Source organism: Cydia amplana, chromosome 21 (genome assembly GCF_948474715.1).
Source record: "Cydia amplana chromosome 21, ilCydAmpl1.1, whole genome shotgun sequence".
In the NCBI taxonomy this organism is placed as follows: domain Eukaryota; kingdom Metazoa; phylum Arthropoda; class Insecta; order Lepidoptera; family Tortricidae; genus Cydia; species Cydia amplana.
The window spans coordinates 2,583,963-2,600,473 of NC_086089.1; the positions used below are offsets into that span (position 1 = coordinate 2,583,963).

General features: G+C 41.2%; 2 protein-coding genes across 2 annotated transcripts; one reads left to right on the forward strand and one right to left on the reverse strand.

Moving 5' to 3' along the window:
- Positions 1-1,081: 1,081 nt before the first annotated feature.
- On the forward strand, positions 1,082-1,979 carry LOC134658056 (carbonyl reductase [NADPH] 1-like). Its single transcript, XM_063513658.1, has one exon. The coding sequence runs from the start codon at positions 1,082-1,084 to the stop codon at positions 1,970-1,972; it is 891 nt and encodes a 296-aa protein (XP_063369728.1). The 3' UTR covers positions 1,973-1,979.
- A 5,985-nt stretch (positions 1,980-7,964) lies between these two features.
- On the reverse strand, positions 7,965-11,498 carry LOC134658155 (uncharacterized). The gene is made up of 3 exons (XM_063513764.1): positions 11,360-11,498; positions 9,899-10,916; positions 7,965-8,078 (listed from the first exon to the last, which is right to left on the reverse strand). Exons 1-2 carry the CDS (start codon positions 11,496-11,498, stop codon positions 9,904-9,906), a joined length of 1,152 nt encoding a protein of 383 aa, XP_063369834.1. The 3' UTR covers positions 7,965-8,078; positions 9,899-9,903.
- Positions 11,499-16,511: the final 5,013 nt, after the last annotated feature.

Sequence of the window (16,511 nt, forward strand, 5' to 3'; positions counted from 1 at the left end):
TCAGTGATTAAACGACACAACGCATAGTTTTATCATATCAGGAGCCTAAAATTTACGTGTAACAATAATGTTGGATATAGAGGAAGAAAAACCTAATGTTGTCTATCCTTTGGGAAAGATTTTATAACTAAGTTGTAAGTTTGTAACACATGTGAATATTAACTTTCTTCAAATGGTCTGATATCTGTCACGATCCAAAGCACAAACATAAGTAAGATATAGGCACCTAAGTACTTATTTATAACGCCAAAAGTAACATAAGAAATATTACAAGTAAAAATGTGACTGCCTAACGGGACTATAGTTAAAAAAATAAGTGTTATAGAACATTTATTTGCATTTCTTACATTTTAACGCATTGACAGCAGCCCGGTGCGACATTGCAACTAGTTGCTATTCACTCGCCGCGCGAATAAAACTCAATTCAGAGTATTCCGAGCTAACGGCCCGCCTTTCTATGTTTTAATCAACATTCGCGCCAAATAACTCCTGCACCTCAGATATTCAAGTTTGAACCTTGATGCCAGAGAATTAAGGCTTCACGGAACGAAAATGTGTCTGGGTGGTTGGAAATTTTTGTCTCGTCCGCACGCTGCGACTGGATTGGCGAAATTGGTGTTTGAATCGCATTAGAATGTCGCTACCCTTTGTTGTGAGACTCTGGAGCTCTATATTTTAACTAGGATCTTTTATAAATAGGCTGAATCGAAATGAATGAAATTTGAATTAATTTGAAATTCTAATATTGGAGTATTGACCCAAAAAGATTTCTTTCCTGTTTTGATTTCAAAGTTCACAGGCTTCAAATACACATCTTAGGTATATATTTACATGAATATAAAATAATTAACGGATATGCCGTGTGCCGTAAATGTACCGACAAGGTATACAGACTCTTTATCGTTATCACGAGTAGCAACAAAACGAAACTTTACGATCATTTTCGTACTCAAACATGTTTAATTGTGCTCATGACTTTCCTTATCTTGGGATCTTTGTGTGCATTTGATTCGCATTAAACCGCTTGACATCGAGGACGCCGCGTGTTGTTACTAAATTGTCGATAAATACACGAATAAAGATGATCAATAAAGTAGCATTAGTGACTGGATCAAGCCAAGGGATCGGTTTCGCTATCGCGAAAGAATTCATGAAGAGAACAGTAAAGACGGTGTATGTGACGGCAATGACTGAGCAACTAGGCAGTGATGCCATTGGAAAGCTCAAAGTTGAGGGTTTCAAACCTGAATTTCATTTATTAGATGTAACTGATGCAACAAGTGTCAAAAACTGTGCGGATTACGTGCTGCAAAAACACGGACGCTTGGATATACTAGTCAATAACGCAGGCGTTACCGTCAAAGACTTGGAAAAAACCACTTATGAAGATTCAGTTCGAGTTCTTAACACAAATTACTACGGTAACTTAACCGTCGAGAAACATTTCTTTCCAATCCTAAATCAGAACGCAAGAGTCATTAACATTTCCAGTATATGTGGACACATTTCTAATCTCCGAAACAAATATTGGATCGGCAAGCTGACGAACAACAATTTGGAGAGAGCTGATATTGATGCATTCGTCAACTGGTTTCTAGACTCCGTCAAAAACGGGAAAGTAAAGGCTGAGGACTTCTTCCAAACTGAGATGCTCGCTTACAGGATTTCCAAGATAGCGTTATGTGCGTTGACGATTCTGCAACAGAGGGAGATCGGTAGGAATATTTCCGTTAACTCAATACACCCTGGGTTCGTCAAGACGTCAATTAACCGTGGAATGGGTTTTTATTCAGAAGAACAAGGAGCCAAGGCTCCAGTTTATTTAGCCCTTGACGTGGACCAGTCGGTGAAGGGACAGTACTTCTGGCCAAATAAGAAAACTGTTCTAGAAGCGATGGACTGGAGCAACCCTGATCTACCACTTTACTTTGACTACGAACTTTTTAGGAAAATCGATTTGAATAACAAATAATTCCATTAAGGTTTTCTGATAATGTTAATTTCTCATATAATCGCTGTTTTATTTACGAGTTTTCCATTGCAAGTTCCACCCTAATAAAACTAACTTAGCAAATGAAATTACTTTAAAAAAAAAGCAACAACGGTTGCACTCGGGGAGTGCCGATAGAAGTGAAAACTCACCTCACTATGTTACCGACGCCCGGTAACACGATACATACTCGTACGTTTAGCGGAGGTATTCTATTTATTTATTATACTTTTATTTATTTCTCTTCTTAGGTTGGTTTTTTACAATATGGATATAAAAATAAAATACAAAAACACTTACAAAAACAATACAAAATACTTATAAACATATTATAAAAAACCTAACCTAGGGTGCCGCCAGCAGCGGGGCAAGACCCAAGCTGCCGGTGGTCAGGGCTGCAGAGAGAGGAACCGGCGGACTATCCGCGCCGTGTCCAAGATCACCGCCTTCTGCATCTGACCCTTGATCCAACCACCTAGCGAGAGTCTCTCAAGATGTTGGTCGAGACTCTTCCCTATTAGACCGTTCGCTGAAACAACTATCGGGACAATGATCGTCGAATCAACATCCCACATGGCGGTTATCTCGTGAGCCAAGTCTAGGTACTTACTACACTTGTCCTTCTCAGCTTTCACGAGATTCTCATCATGGGGGATGGTGATGTCAACGAGCACGGCCCGGCGTTGCGATCGATCTATTATCACAATGTCAGGCTTATTGGCTACAATAGTCCTGTCAGTGATGATAGATCGATCCCAATAGAGCGTGGCACGACCATTCTCGAGAACTTGCGCAGGTGAATACTTGTAGTACGGTACTTCGCGGTCCACAAGGCTGTATAGAAGAGCAAGCTGCTGGTGAATAATCCTGGCTACGAGATTATGTCTGTGCAAGTACTCTCCGTTAGCAAGATGAGAGCAACCGGAAATGATATGCCTGAGTGACTCTCCGGGACGGCGGCATGCCCGACAAATGTCGACCGTACCGTCCTTCAGGATATATTTCCGATAGTTGTTCGTCATCATTACTTCGTCCGCAATTGCACAGGCAAAACCCTCGGTTTCTCCAAAGAGGTCCCCGAATCGTAACCAGTTCACCGACGCGAGCAGGTCCACATCGGGTCCCGTGAGGGCCTTGTAGAACCGCCCGTGTAGCACCTTACTCTCCCATGCCGCCTTGCGATCCGCAGTACTTAGTACCACAGGTTTGCGCCAGTTCTCGTTTGCCAAGGAGAGCGGCGTGAGGTTCCTGTCTACTGCCACCACATCACGATGCATCCCACACTCGTTGTTAAGGAAATAATTCCTGAGATTGTACACCTCGCGGTTGTGGAGATCCTTGGCGTTTAGGAAGCCTCGGCCTCCACATTTCCGTGGGATGTACAATCTCATAACTGACGAGCGTGGGTGTAGCATGCGATGTGCGGTGAGCAGTGATCGGACCCTCCGATCCAGGGCGTCCAGCTCGGTCTGAGTCCACCTTAGTATGCTAAAGGAGTATGTGAGTAGGGGCATTACCCAGGCGTTGAAGGCGCGCACTTTGTTGCCTCCTGACAAAAGACTGTTAAGCCGACTGAAAAAGCGCTCCTTCACCGACCGTCTAATACCCTCGTCCTCAATACCCAACGACTGTGACATACCAAGGTATTTATAGGTTTCTGATTCAGAGATAGATCTGAAAGCCATTGTCTCAGAGAGTTGTAAATTTGTTGAATTTACAACCCTCCCCCGCTCTACATGTATAACCGCACATTTATCGACACCAAACTCCATGTTGATGGCACTACTGAAAACTTCGGTGGTTTTCAGTAGGTCCAACAAGTCTTGGTTATTTGGTGCAAATAATTTGAGGTCATCCATGTACAGAAGGTGAGAAATGACTTCACCCTCTCTCCGAAGCCGGCAACCTAGTCCCAAATCTTTCAGCAGGGTGCTGAGGGGATTCAGAGCTAGGCAGAACCACAGGGGACTCAGACTGTCACCCTGAAAGATTCCTCGCTCAATCCTTATAAAATCTTGCGGCCCAGAGCGGTCATTCCCGCCTCCTGGTTGACGAAGGACTGTGGTCCACCGCCCCATACACGCGCTTAGGAAGGCTCTCAAAGTTGCATCAACTTTATACAGCTCTAAGACCCTCCCCAGCCATGAATGAGGCACCGAATCATAGGCCTTCTTGTAGTCAATCCAAGCGGCTGAGAGGGCCCCCTTGTTCCGCCGGATTTGTTGGCATATGGTCATGTCTATGTGGAGGAGCTCTTTAGTACCACGGGACCCAACCCTACATCCATTTTGAGCGGAAGCCAAAATATTATTTGCGACAATGTGCGCGTTGATTTTTGCTCTCAAAATGGATGTAAGGAGCTTGTAGAGTGTAGGCAAGCATGTGATGGGTCTGTAGTTTTTTGCTTCCGTGGTACTACCGGACTTGAAGAGCAGGAAGGTGACACCAGTTGTTAAGGAAGGTGGGAGAGAACCAAGCTCGAGGGCTTGTTGAAATTGTGCTGCCAAGCAGGAGTGCGAGCATCGGAACCATTTTAGCCAGAAGTTGTGCAATCCATCCGGCCCAGGACTTTTCCAGTTCTGGGTCGTGCGGATGGCACAACTTACGTCATCGGGGGTGATAGTGACTACCCCCATAGGTTCGATGGACTCGCACTCACGCTCGACAACATTCATCCAACTTCCCTCGGTGTGTCCGACAGGCACCGACCAGATGCTACGCCAGAAGTCAGTCATGACAGTAGGATCCGGCGGCTGCGTGTCGGACTCACGAAGGTTGGTTTCCTCCCACTTTCGGTATACCTTCCTTTGGTCACTCTGAAAAAGACGATTCTGCTGGAATCGATCCACACGCTCTCTGTAGCGGCGAATACGGTTTGCCCATGCATAGACTTTCTGCTTTAGAAAGTCGATGCGCTCCGTAACGTTGGCCATGTAGTCGCGGGGCCTGATATCCGTCCCCGCGAACGCCTGGTTTACAAAGCGCATTACTCGGGGGCGATTGTTGCCCCCCCTGAAGCAGATCAGCTTTGCGATAAGAGTCCTAAAGGAGCTGATACGTCGCTCGATCCGTATTTGCCATGCGGGGGCACCTCCGGCGGTCCTAGGTGCACGTTCAGAGTCCGGAAACTTGACTCGTGCAACACGGCACGCCGCGATGGCTCCGCAATACATGATCGCGTGCGTATCATCTAAATCTTTACTAGTCCGCAAATATGGCTCTAGTAAAGCGTTTAGGGCTCCCATTAGCGCTAGATTGCGTCTATTCATAGGCAAACGTGGTAATCGTGGCCTAGTGTTGGGAGTGGAGCGATACTGCGTAATCGCCTCATCCAGAGTCCTCCTCAGTTGCTCATTGGCTGTACTACTCACACTCTGCGCGATCTCCTCCTCGTCGGCGTTGAGATCCAACCGCGGTGCCCCCGGTGCCCGGTCGGGTGCGGGCACCGGATTCGGCGACGTCGCGGGCGGGTCCCGCGCCGAGGTGGAGGCCGCGCAAGCGAGAGAGCCTCCAGGCGAAGCCGATCAAGTGTCGAGTCATCCAACCGCTTTAGCCGCTGAATGACGCGCACCTGATCCGATAATCGCTGCTCCGACACGGTGATGGTGGGTTCAAGAGCCTGAAACAGAGGCAGTATTCTTGAACGATAGGCGGATATATATTATTATCATCATTCTCAAATAAGATCACACTTTTTCATTGACATGTTTATTTACATACTGCCATGACAACGTCAAATTATTTGAACATAGGTAAAGAGTCTTGAAAAGGAGTCCGCAACATGAATGTCAAATAACATTGAGTTTTTCTTTATTGATTTAAATGCCATTTATATTATGAGTGGCCACCTTACAGGGTTAACAGTCACGTGATCGCCTTACGACCCTTACGGTCACGTGTTCGCCTTACGCTGTCTCGAGTTTATCATTTTTTCCCCACCTCAAAAAGTGCCCAGCGCCGCTAAAGAAGTTTTCACTTCAAAAATCTACATTATTAATGGAGGTGGGTTATCTCGGCGTATTCTTTCTTTTCTTCGCGCTTCTAATGTTTCGTCGTAGCCATGTGTGTATGTTGAGAAAATAATATTAAATACTTCATGACACTATTTATGGCACACATTGCATGAAGCATGACTACAGTTACATGACCCAGTTATTGTAATCCGAAGGTTTTTTCGTAATTAATGTGGAGCGTTAAATAAACGTTCGTAATTAAGTTACGACACTGTAGCAATTTGCGAATGAAACACACGTATTATAAAACAGTGTTTATTTGCTGTTCGCGTATTGATTATTTTGAGGTAATTGCATGTGCCACTCGACACTCGCATCATTTTACTCTAGGAATCTATTACGACCTGTTAACGCTTAAGAATAAGAATAAGAATAAGAAGGTTTTTATTGTCCACTGTGTATACATATGATCTTACAAATAAATGGTATCAACAGCTGCCCTTTGCGAACATACAATACAATTCTTAAAACTACTTATAAACTAAATATTATACTTACTACATTATAGATGATTAAACGAACTTTCCTGAAGTGAAGTTCGATCACTATTATATGAGTCGCTTCATTCGAAGATATAATGTTTTAACAGGTAGTCCCTTAAACCTACAGGCAACTAGCACGCTTTTAGAGTACTTCATTTGATTTCAAATCGGTATTAGTAGTTCCGGCGGCCGCCACCCAGGGGGTGGGGCGCTGCCGTAGACTTCATTTTTTAGAGTCACGAACAAAACTTTCTTTTTTGGGTCACCTAGGGATGGGTGGGTGATTATATTTATATCTTCGAATGAAGCGACTCATATAATAGTGATCGAACTTCACTTCAGGAAAGTTCGTTTAATCATCTATTATATTTCATCGCTTCATTCTCGATATAATGTTTTAACAGGTAGATGTTTAGAGTTGAAAGTTTTGTGAGAAATTAAAAATTGTATTCATTGTTTTTATTTTTATTGTTTTTATACTTATTTATTTCACATGCCTAATAATCACAAAATATATTATAATATGCATGTAAGCACTAAAGTTAACATTTAGGAATCTTCATTGTCACTGACATTGGTTTCTGGGAAACAAATCGATCTAGCGAAATCATAATCATCGTTACAATTGAATATTGGTCGGTTATAGAATTTGGCAAAGGTTTTAGAGGTGCTGGTCCAGCCAGCCGCCTTTCTGATCGTATCTAGGCTGATTCCAGCCGCAAAAGCCGTTGAAGTAGCAGAGTGGCGAGTACTATGGGCACCAAACACATTGACATCCACGCCACTTTCATGCAATACTTGTTTGATCCACCTACTTAGGGTTTGACTGCTGGCGGCCTTGTGAGGTCGCTTATATGTCAGGAAAAGCGTTCCCGTGCTACCAACCCTTAAATTTTTCGTGACGAAAATATAATCCTTAAGGGTTGTAGCTGGGCAGATACTTAATTTTTCTCGGAAGAATGGCAAATTCAATATAGGTTGTTCTCGGCCTACGGCAGAAGTTTTAATTATGTCAACTATAGCAATTTTTATTCCATCTGAAATTTCTGTAATATTTTCTAGTTTTATGAGAGATAGGGTTTGCACTCTGTGAGCTGTACAGAGTGCTAACAGAGTAACTAGTTTTTTAGTGATTTTTTCAAGGGGTATATCGGAGTTGGGATACCAAGACGAAACATGATTTAGTACAACCTGAGGATCCCAGGTGGAATTATATTTTGGTGTTGTTGGCTTTAATTTAAATGCCCCTTTTAAAAGTCTTTTCACACAGTTATTTGTACCTATCTCGCTGCCAAGCAGCAAGGATAACGCCGAACGGTGGCTATTTAATGAACCATACGAACAACCCTTTTTAAATAGTTCCGTTAAAAAGGAGAGTACCTCGGGTATCGACAGATGATAGATGTCAATATTTTTAGAAGTGCAATATTCCCACCAAAGTTTTATAGTTACGCCATATTGACTTAAAGTATTCGGAGCCAATGAGGCTAGCATTAGAGGTACTGCGTCGAGTGGGGTTCCCTGCTTGATGAACGCCGCCCGCAAAGCCTCGCGGCACCCAGGGTAAGGCTGGCATGCAGGGGGTGGTGGTCCCTGAAATGTGATTTTAACAGGTGTTTATGAGGAGCGAACATTATGATTTCTGACTTTAGAAGTTTTGTCAGGAAGGGGAACCATGCCTGCGAAGGCCAATAGGGGAATACAAGTATTCCATCAGCTTTATCGTCAGCAATTTTTCGTAAGCATTTTAGTATTAGCGCAAACGGTGGAAATGCATAAAAGAAGCTAGGGCTCCAGTTAAGTGTAAACGCGTCTACTGCCATGGCATCTGGCTCTTGTCTCCATGAGACGAATGCGTCACATTTCGCGTTAGCACGTGAAGCGAATAAATCAACATTTGGGTGGCCTAATTTTTTAATAATGGTATCAAAGGCTTGGGCAGACAGTTCCCACTCTGTGTCGGGGTTGATTTTCCTGGACTCCTCATCTGCGCGGTTAAGTTTGGTATTCACGTATGACGCGTATAACCAAATATGGCGCTCCTCGCACCATTGCCAAATTGATCTCGATAAGTCATTTAAATGTGGGAATTGTATACCTCCCATACGGTTAATATAACTAATAGCGGTCGTATTGTCAATTCGTAATAATATTGCACAGTTGGTAACGTTTGAAGCGAAGCTTTTTAGGCCTAAAAATACCGCGAGCAATTCTAAATAGTTTATATGGTGTTCCATCTCAACGGTTTTCCACGTTCCGTTTGCTTTCTTATTGCCACATACAGCGCCCCAGCCCGACCTTGAGGCGTCTGTAAAGATTTCGTATTTGAAGTTTTCTGTCCTCATAGGATTATCAGCAGTGGCAATATTCTTAGCCCACCAATCTAAGTCGGCACGAATGATATCGGGTAATGATATTTTGGCTTCAAAATTTTCATTATGTCTTTGCAAAAATAGGAATTTCTGGCGTTCTAAAATTTTTGTGTACAGCCATCCATACTTAATAGCAGGGCAAGCCGCGACAAGTACGCCGATCAATTGAGCAAATTCACGAATACTACAACGTGGTAATTTCATAAATTTGTTAACTAACTGGGCAATTTTATTACGTTTTTCACTCGGCAAAGACATAGACATATTCCGAGCATCGAAATTGAATCCCAAAAACTTGCAACTTTGCTTGGGTTCCAGTGAGCTTTTACTTAAGTTAATAACGAAACCTAAACATTGAAGTAGTTTTACAGTCTCACTTACGTTTTTATTACAATCAGTATAGTCATCGCCTATGCAAAGGACGTCATCTAAATACATGACGGATTTCAGACCACTGGATCTTAAATAAGTTATTACTTCTTTCATTACTTTAGTAAAAACCCACGGGGCTAACGATAAGCCATAAGGCAAGGCATTAAACTCATAAGTCAAAATTTCGTTAGAACCATAAGCTTGAAATTGAAAACGTAAATATTTTCGATCTGATACATGGATAGGTATTAAAAGATAAGCTTCTTTTAAATCAATGTTGGCTAAATAACTATTTTGGGGTATTAACTTGGATGCGGTTCGATGGTCTTCCATCTTAAAGTGAATTTTAGGAATAAATTTATTGAGCGATTTGAGATTTAAGATAAATCGTTTCTCGCCATTAGGTTTTGGCGTCAAGAATATTTTAGAAACGAACTGGTTTCTTGATGCATTACATTGTGAAATGGCACCTAACTCTAGTAGTTTATTAATTGCATGTGACATGTCACGACTTTCGTCAAAAGAGTAAGCGGGGTGGCTTACTGGAGGTTGTTCAACGCTTTTAGAGAAAGGAATTTTATATCCCTCCCGAATCCAAGTTAAAACTTCAATATTTTGAGTTATATTTAGCCAGCAGTCGTAAAATGAACTTATTCTACCAGAATGTACCTGGTTTACTGTTGAGTTGGAGCACGAGGCCTGGTCTGAGGGGCAGGTTTCGCTGCCGGTGGAGTTGTGCTGTAATTGTACGACCTCCTGGGCGTTGTCATCCTCATCTGGCTGCCTCGTCCACCTCTGCTGTTGGGGTAGGAGTAGCGAGGTGGACCCCTCCAGTTTCCCGGCGGGGTATAGCGGTTTGCCGTCGGCTGACGAAATCCGGAAGTAGAGGGTTGGTATGGCGCAGTCTTTTTTATCTGTTGACCTTGTCTTTGAATGGCTTTGCTCGCCTTAATTTTTTCAGACAAAACGTTACCAAAAAGAGTATCGTCTCTTTCGGAATCTTGGATTACATGTAGGATGTTCTTTTCCAGGCTAGGAGTTAACAATTTTATTCTATCCTTGGTCGAAGCGCAGTGAAGATCTGTCAAGATTCGACAGCTATCACTGAAATGAGTCAGAGCCTGGGCTTTATTGTCGCTATTTAGTAGGATCTCCATACCCTTATTGAGTGCAGTAATGCCGGCGCCAAGCTGTTGTTGAAAACCAGACAGTTTTTTATCGCGCCCTCTGACTATTTCAGATACTGCAGCTGAGATCTCTGCGTTCAGTTTTGGGGACTGCAGAAGCTTGCAATTTTCAGGTATTAAATAACTTTTTAAAAGTTTTTCTTTGTTTTCTTTGAGCAGGCCCTTTTTTAGTAAAGGTAACCACAGACTAGCTAAACTGTCATGTATTGGTTTACCAAATTCAGGTGTATCATCTGTGGACTCGCCCAAAGCCATAAGCAGCTCCGGTTCTACCGGTATATCCGCGGATGCTTGTGCGGTTTCATCGGGCGTAGGAGCACTTTGCTCCACCGCCGGCTCGGCTATCTCATGTTCTGGTTCATTGTTTTGGCGAGGATTCGCCTCGGGGTCATTCAGAGGTAATGGTGGAGTGCACTGGTGCTCCTCAGGTTGAAAAGGTTCAGTCACGCTGCCTTCTCGATTAATTCGGTCCGTTAGAGGACGACGGACAACGTTATTTTCTAAAATAGAAACAAAAACGTAAATTTTATTTGAAGACCCAAAATAAGGTAGATGAGTTATAAAAAAAACTCGGTTGTATATGTCTCGCAGACAAGCCAACGTAAATAATTAATATAGCTTATTGTTTTGCATGGATACCATGTTATATTCGGCACAAGTGCCTCGCGGTTAACTCGCAGTTAATCACGTTGTCGCAATTGACTCGCAGTCAATCCCGACTTTAAACATATGTTATTACAACACGGAGGTAGCTCGCAGCTAACACCGTGCATTAAAATAAATTCTTTATTTTATAAAAAAATCTGAGGGTAGACAAAATTCATTTTAAATTAATCTCGTACGTTTAAATAACGTAAATGTTTTAAGGATTACTCTTTAGAAACTAGATTGTAACATTTCTTGATGAAATAACTACCAAAACAAACTAAAAACACTTATTTACCTTGTTCATTGTCCTCATCAGACGAGGACTGAATTACTCGAATCCGTTTATAAGATGGTTCTTTATTTTTCTTTTGTTGTAATTTTTCAATTTTTTTGTGATATTCACTAATTCGTTCGTCGATAGTACGCTTAGGCATGATTTTAGCGCGTGCGCTCGTTGCCGTGCACGAAAAAGGAATGAAGTCTACGGCAGCGCCCCACCCCCTGGGTGGCGGCCGCCGGAACTACTAATACCGATTTGAAATCAAATGAAGTACTCTAAAAGCGTGCTAGTTGCCTGTAGGTTTAAGGGACTACCTGTTAAAACATTATATCGAGAATGAAGCGATGAAATATAATCTAAATTATTTACAGTTCGTTGTCACATGCATCGTCAAAAAATTCTTATTAAGTAATACATATAATTTATTATTATTTAAATGTGTGTTTCACTGTAAGCGCTGGTGGCCTAGCGGTAAGAGCGTGCGACTTGCAACCCGGAGGTCGCGGGTTCAAACCCCGGCTTATACCAATGAGTTTTTCGGTACTTATGTACGAAATATCATTTGATATTTACCAGTCGCTTTTCGGTGAAGGAAAACATCGTGAGGAAACCGGACTATTCCCAATAAGGCCTAGTTTACCTTCTGGGTTGGAAGGTCAGATGGCAGTCGCTTGTAAAAACTAGTGTTTACGCCAATTCCTGGGATTAGTTGCCAAGCGGACCCCAGGCTCCCATGAGCCGTGGCCAAAATGCCAGGACAACGCGAGGAAGAAGAAGAAGAAGAAATGTGTGTTTCACTTTTTTGGCGGAGCTTCTTTTTGTTATATGTACATAGGATGCTTTTAGACTTTTTGATACGACACAACTTTCACTTTTCATTCACTTGATCCATGTAAAAATTACGTTTGGATAGATTTTTTTCTGGATCTATTTATTTTCACACAATTTCAACTCATTATCCTTTCAGTCCAACCTAAGAATTTGAACATGTTAATTTCGATTAAAATAAAGTATAATGTTGAACCTTTACGATCACGCATAATAAAATAAAATAATGCGAGACGATATACCTAATGTAAAACATTAAAGCAATGCGAGGTAGCCTGATAATTCAAAATATTCGTGAGAAAAGCCTCTAACGAGTTAGCGTAAAGTTAGGGGAGAATTCGTTTTGAGGCAGTTCATTTGACATTCAAATGAACTTCTTCTACTTTTTCTAAGACCGTTGTCGACATCGAGGTTTAACATTTTATTTAACTTGCGATTTTCGTGTGCCGTTTGCATTTCTTTTAATTTTAAGTATATTTTATGCTTTACATACTGTTTTGAAGCGACAGAAACAGTGGTAGTAAATAGTAAATGATGTATGTATTTCTTAAAATTATAATAATATGGATTCTTGGCTCGTAAAATATTTTCATTTGTAGTTTCTTTTCATAAGTTATGTGTATGTGTAATTTACATATTTACATTTCTGTCAGTGCCTTCAAGCAATATAGAAAATAAAATACAATATGATCTCGTTTTTGAATGAATAAATGAACCATTTGTTATTCGAATTCGACAACAGTGAAAAATTGCGCCTCGAGTTTGCTTATTCAATGTTATTTACGTATGACGCTGCCGCTGTTATAAACATACAATTTATATTAATTAAATAAAATAAATAAATAAATAGTTATTTGTACAACAAGAGATCAAAGTTTGATATTTCTTCGAGTGCTTATTTTGAGTCCCGTGCAAGCGAAAGATTCTATACTAGATTCACGAGCGTAGCGAGTGAATCTAATTTAGAATCTTGAGCGTAGTAAGGGACTCAAAAGCGCACGAGATGTAAATAACTTTGATCTCGTGTAGTTCACAAAACTTTTCACCTCAGCAGTGAGAACATATTAGAGAACCCAAAAAATGTATTCCTTCTTCATCACTTACCTCTATTCACTCATGTTTTCTTAAGATATACCAACAATAAAATTTTCACCTCAGCAGCTCGAACAAGGATACTTTGCTACTTAAAAACAGTGAGCAAAATCGCGTTTTGCTCACTGAGTGAACAAAATCGCATTTTGCTCATTTTGTGTCACTCAGTGAGCAAAATGCGATTTTGCTCACTGTTTTTAAGTAGCAAAGTACCCTTGTTCGAGCTGCTGAGGTGAAAAAGTCATTTATTGTCGCAAAACACAGTAACAAAATAAAACAAACAAGGAAAAAGAAAAAAGACACAATAAGCACATAAGTCCAGTAGGGTTGCTGACTGTATAAATATATATATGTTTAATTATAACTATGTAGAAGGAGGAGTTAATTTGAACGTGACGTCGTGTGTGCGTTTCATATACACTAGTATCTAACCGTTCCGACAGTTCGAGAAAAAAAAAAGAACTTGATTTGACCTGACAGTCAACCACCCTATAAGGGCAATAAGCATTAATTACAGCAGCAGTAAAGTAGCGATAAGTATACATATGTACATCTATTAATTCATACCACCCTCCGGGTTGCCACTTTTCGATATCATTAAGAATCTTTCTCTGGAGTGTATCTTACGTGACGTATCTTATCTTAGTGCGAAGTGTATCTTGCCAAAAATATAATAAACTCTAGGTTGAGGTTATTATTGTTCAGAAAAATCACAGGTCTATGTTTTATTTTAAGCTTTACTTCTTACGATGTTTGAGCTTTAATTAGGCATCCTATGAGATCTAGAATTGACACAGCCATGGTATTGCAGCGTAGAATGGTTCGCATACCTCGATCCATTAGTTGATGACAGGTGCAATGTGCATTGTGCATTGTGTACGATGGAAAAAACGCGATGCAGCAGAAAAGGGCACATTGTGTGGGCGGAGGGTTAGAGTTAAGGTTGACTCACGTTAGACCGGACCGGGGCCGGGCCGGAGCTTGCGGCGCTTCGTTTTCTATGTAAAACCACAGTATAATAAAGAGTACTAGCGTATAGTATGGACGCTCCCTGCCTCCCGTTGAAAGTGCCGCCCACCCGCTCTCGGTTACCTCAGCATAGTTACCCTACAATGTCTTATCTCACTCACACAAGCATGGTACACGTTCACCTACACGAACTTAGGCTGTGTGCGTAGGAACGCGTTTGTTCATACATTTGATCGCCAGTGTCCGAGGTGTGGTAAAGCACCACGTGATCACGATCGGCCGTCATAGAAAATGACATGTCGAACGCCTGGGCCCGGGCGCGGCAGTCTTGCGTGAGTCATCCTTAAGAATGGTACATTTGTCATATTCACGTTGTTTTGGTTTGAAAATCGTGATGACTTGAACTTGTTGTTGTAAATTTATTGCAGGCATTTAAAGATTTAGTTGCAGTTTTATTAAAAGGATTTGTGTGATACACAAGCGATGATCGCTAGAAATAGTGTGAGACTAACCTTTATCAAGGTGTGAAAACTATGAAACACATGAACATGAACAAGCATGAATTTAAATCAAAATCATATGATTTAATTTGTCGTTAAAGGTCACTTCATACAATACTAATACTATACTAGTAATACTAGTATATACTAGTGAGGTTGTCTGAAAGAGATCGCTCTTTAGCGATAAGGCCGCCTGTTGTCTGCCTCTACATTTAATCAATTGTTCTTTTCTTTTGTATCTTTTTACTGAGGTGTGCCAATAAAGAGTATTCTATCTATCTATCTATCTCATGTAAAGTGCCTCCTCATTTTCATTGCACTTAAGTGTAGTTTGCAGTCTGCAGCTACAGATATAGGCTAGTAGACTAGACACGCTTGTTGGAAACATCTGGTCATCCGGAGTGAATAACGATCGACGCTCTAACTAGGACTGAATAGCTAACAGATGCTACTGCAAATCCTTTGAACCTAATATTCCACTCCAGTCAATTCACACTTCAGATAATGCATAATAAGACGGTATACAAATAAGCTGCTAAAAAAACTTTACTACCGACCGTTGTTGTCAATAACGATTCTGATTTAATGAAGTCAGTGTGCCTAGCCAAGATGCCAATGCGAATTATGGTAAAATTGCATATATGAATATGCTTTAGTTTGTTTCCCATACTATAAGAAGCTTTCACTTTGACGAAAAACGAACGACATGAGCGCTACCAACGCGTCCTTTGAAATTAGTTTAAGCGACCCGCATTTGTTTCACGATGCGGCACAAACTTTATCGGAATAAGCTTTTCCAGCTTATTCGCACCATTTTAAACCTTAACTCAAAGCGATTACATATTACGAAGTCGTAAATACGTCTGTTTTGCGACAGGCTGTAGAATGCGCGTCAGTGGAATACGACTCCTATTGTGAAGACATAAGGAACTTGTGATGGAAGAGGCGAGACACCTGTGGCGTGTTTGCATAGGACGGGTCGCGGTCAGCGCAAGTGGTCTCTTTAGGTTTGTTTTCCATATCCGAAAGTATATTGACCGGGTTTGTTGAGTATCATAGTCTAGGTTTAATCAAGTAAAGTGCGAAGCTATAAGTTAGTTTTGTGAAAACGCTGAACGAATTCCGAATTATTTGGTTCATTCGATTGGTAAATAGGTCTGCACTGTTTACCCCAAGAACCATATAGTGATTCTGTAAATAACAGATAGGCTGCCTGAATGACTGTGGAGCCTGGCGGTTGTCAATGGTTCAACGTAATTGTGTGTATATGTGTAAAATAGCTTGAAATTTTGGGCCTACAAATTTCACATACTATATTACGGCGTTTGCTACATATTATTATTAGGGTTCCGTAGCCAAATGGCAAAAAACGGAACCCTTATAGATTCGTCATGTCTGTCTGTCTGTCTGTCTGTCCGTCTGTCTGTCCGTCCGTATGTCACAGCCACTTTTCTCCGAAACTATAAGAACTATACTGTTGAAACTTGGTAAGTAGATGTATTCTGTGAACCGCATTAAGATTTTCACACAAAAATAGAAAAAAAAACAATAAATTTTTGGGGTTCCCCATACTTCGAACTGAAACTCAAAAATTTTTTTTTCATCAAACCCATACGTGTGGGGTATCTATGGATAGGTCTTCAAAAATGATATTGAGGTTTCTAATATCATTTTTTTCTAAACTGAATAGTTTGCGCGAGAGACATTTCCAAAGTGGTAAAATGTGTGTCCCCCCCCCCCGTAACTTCTAAAATAAGAGAATGATAAAACTAAAAAAA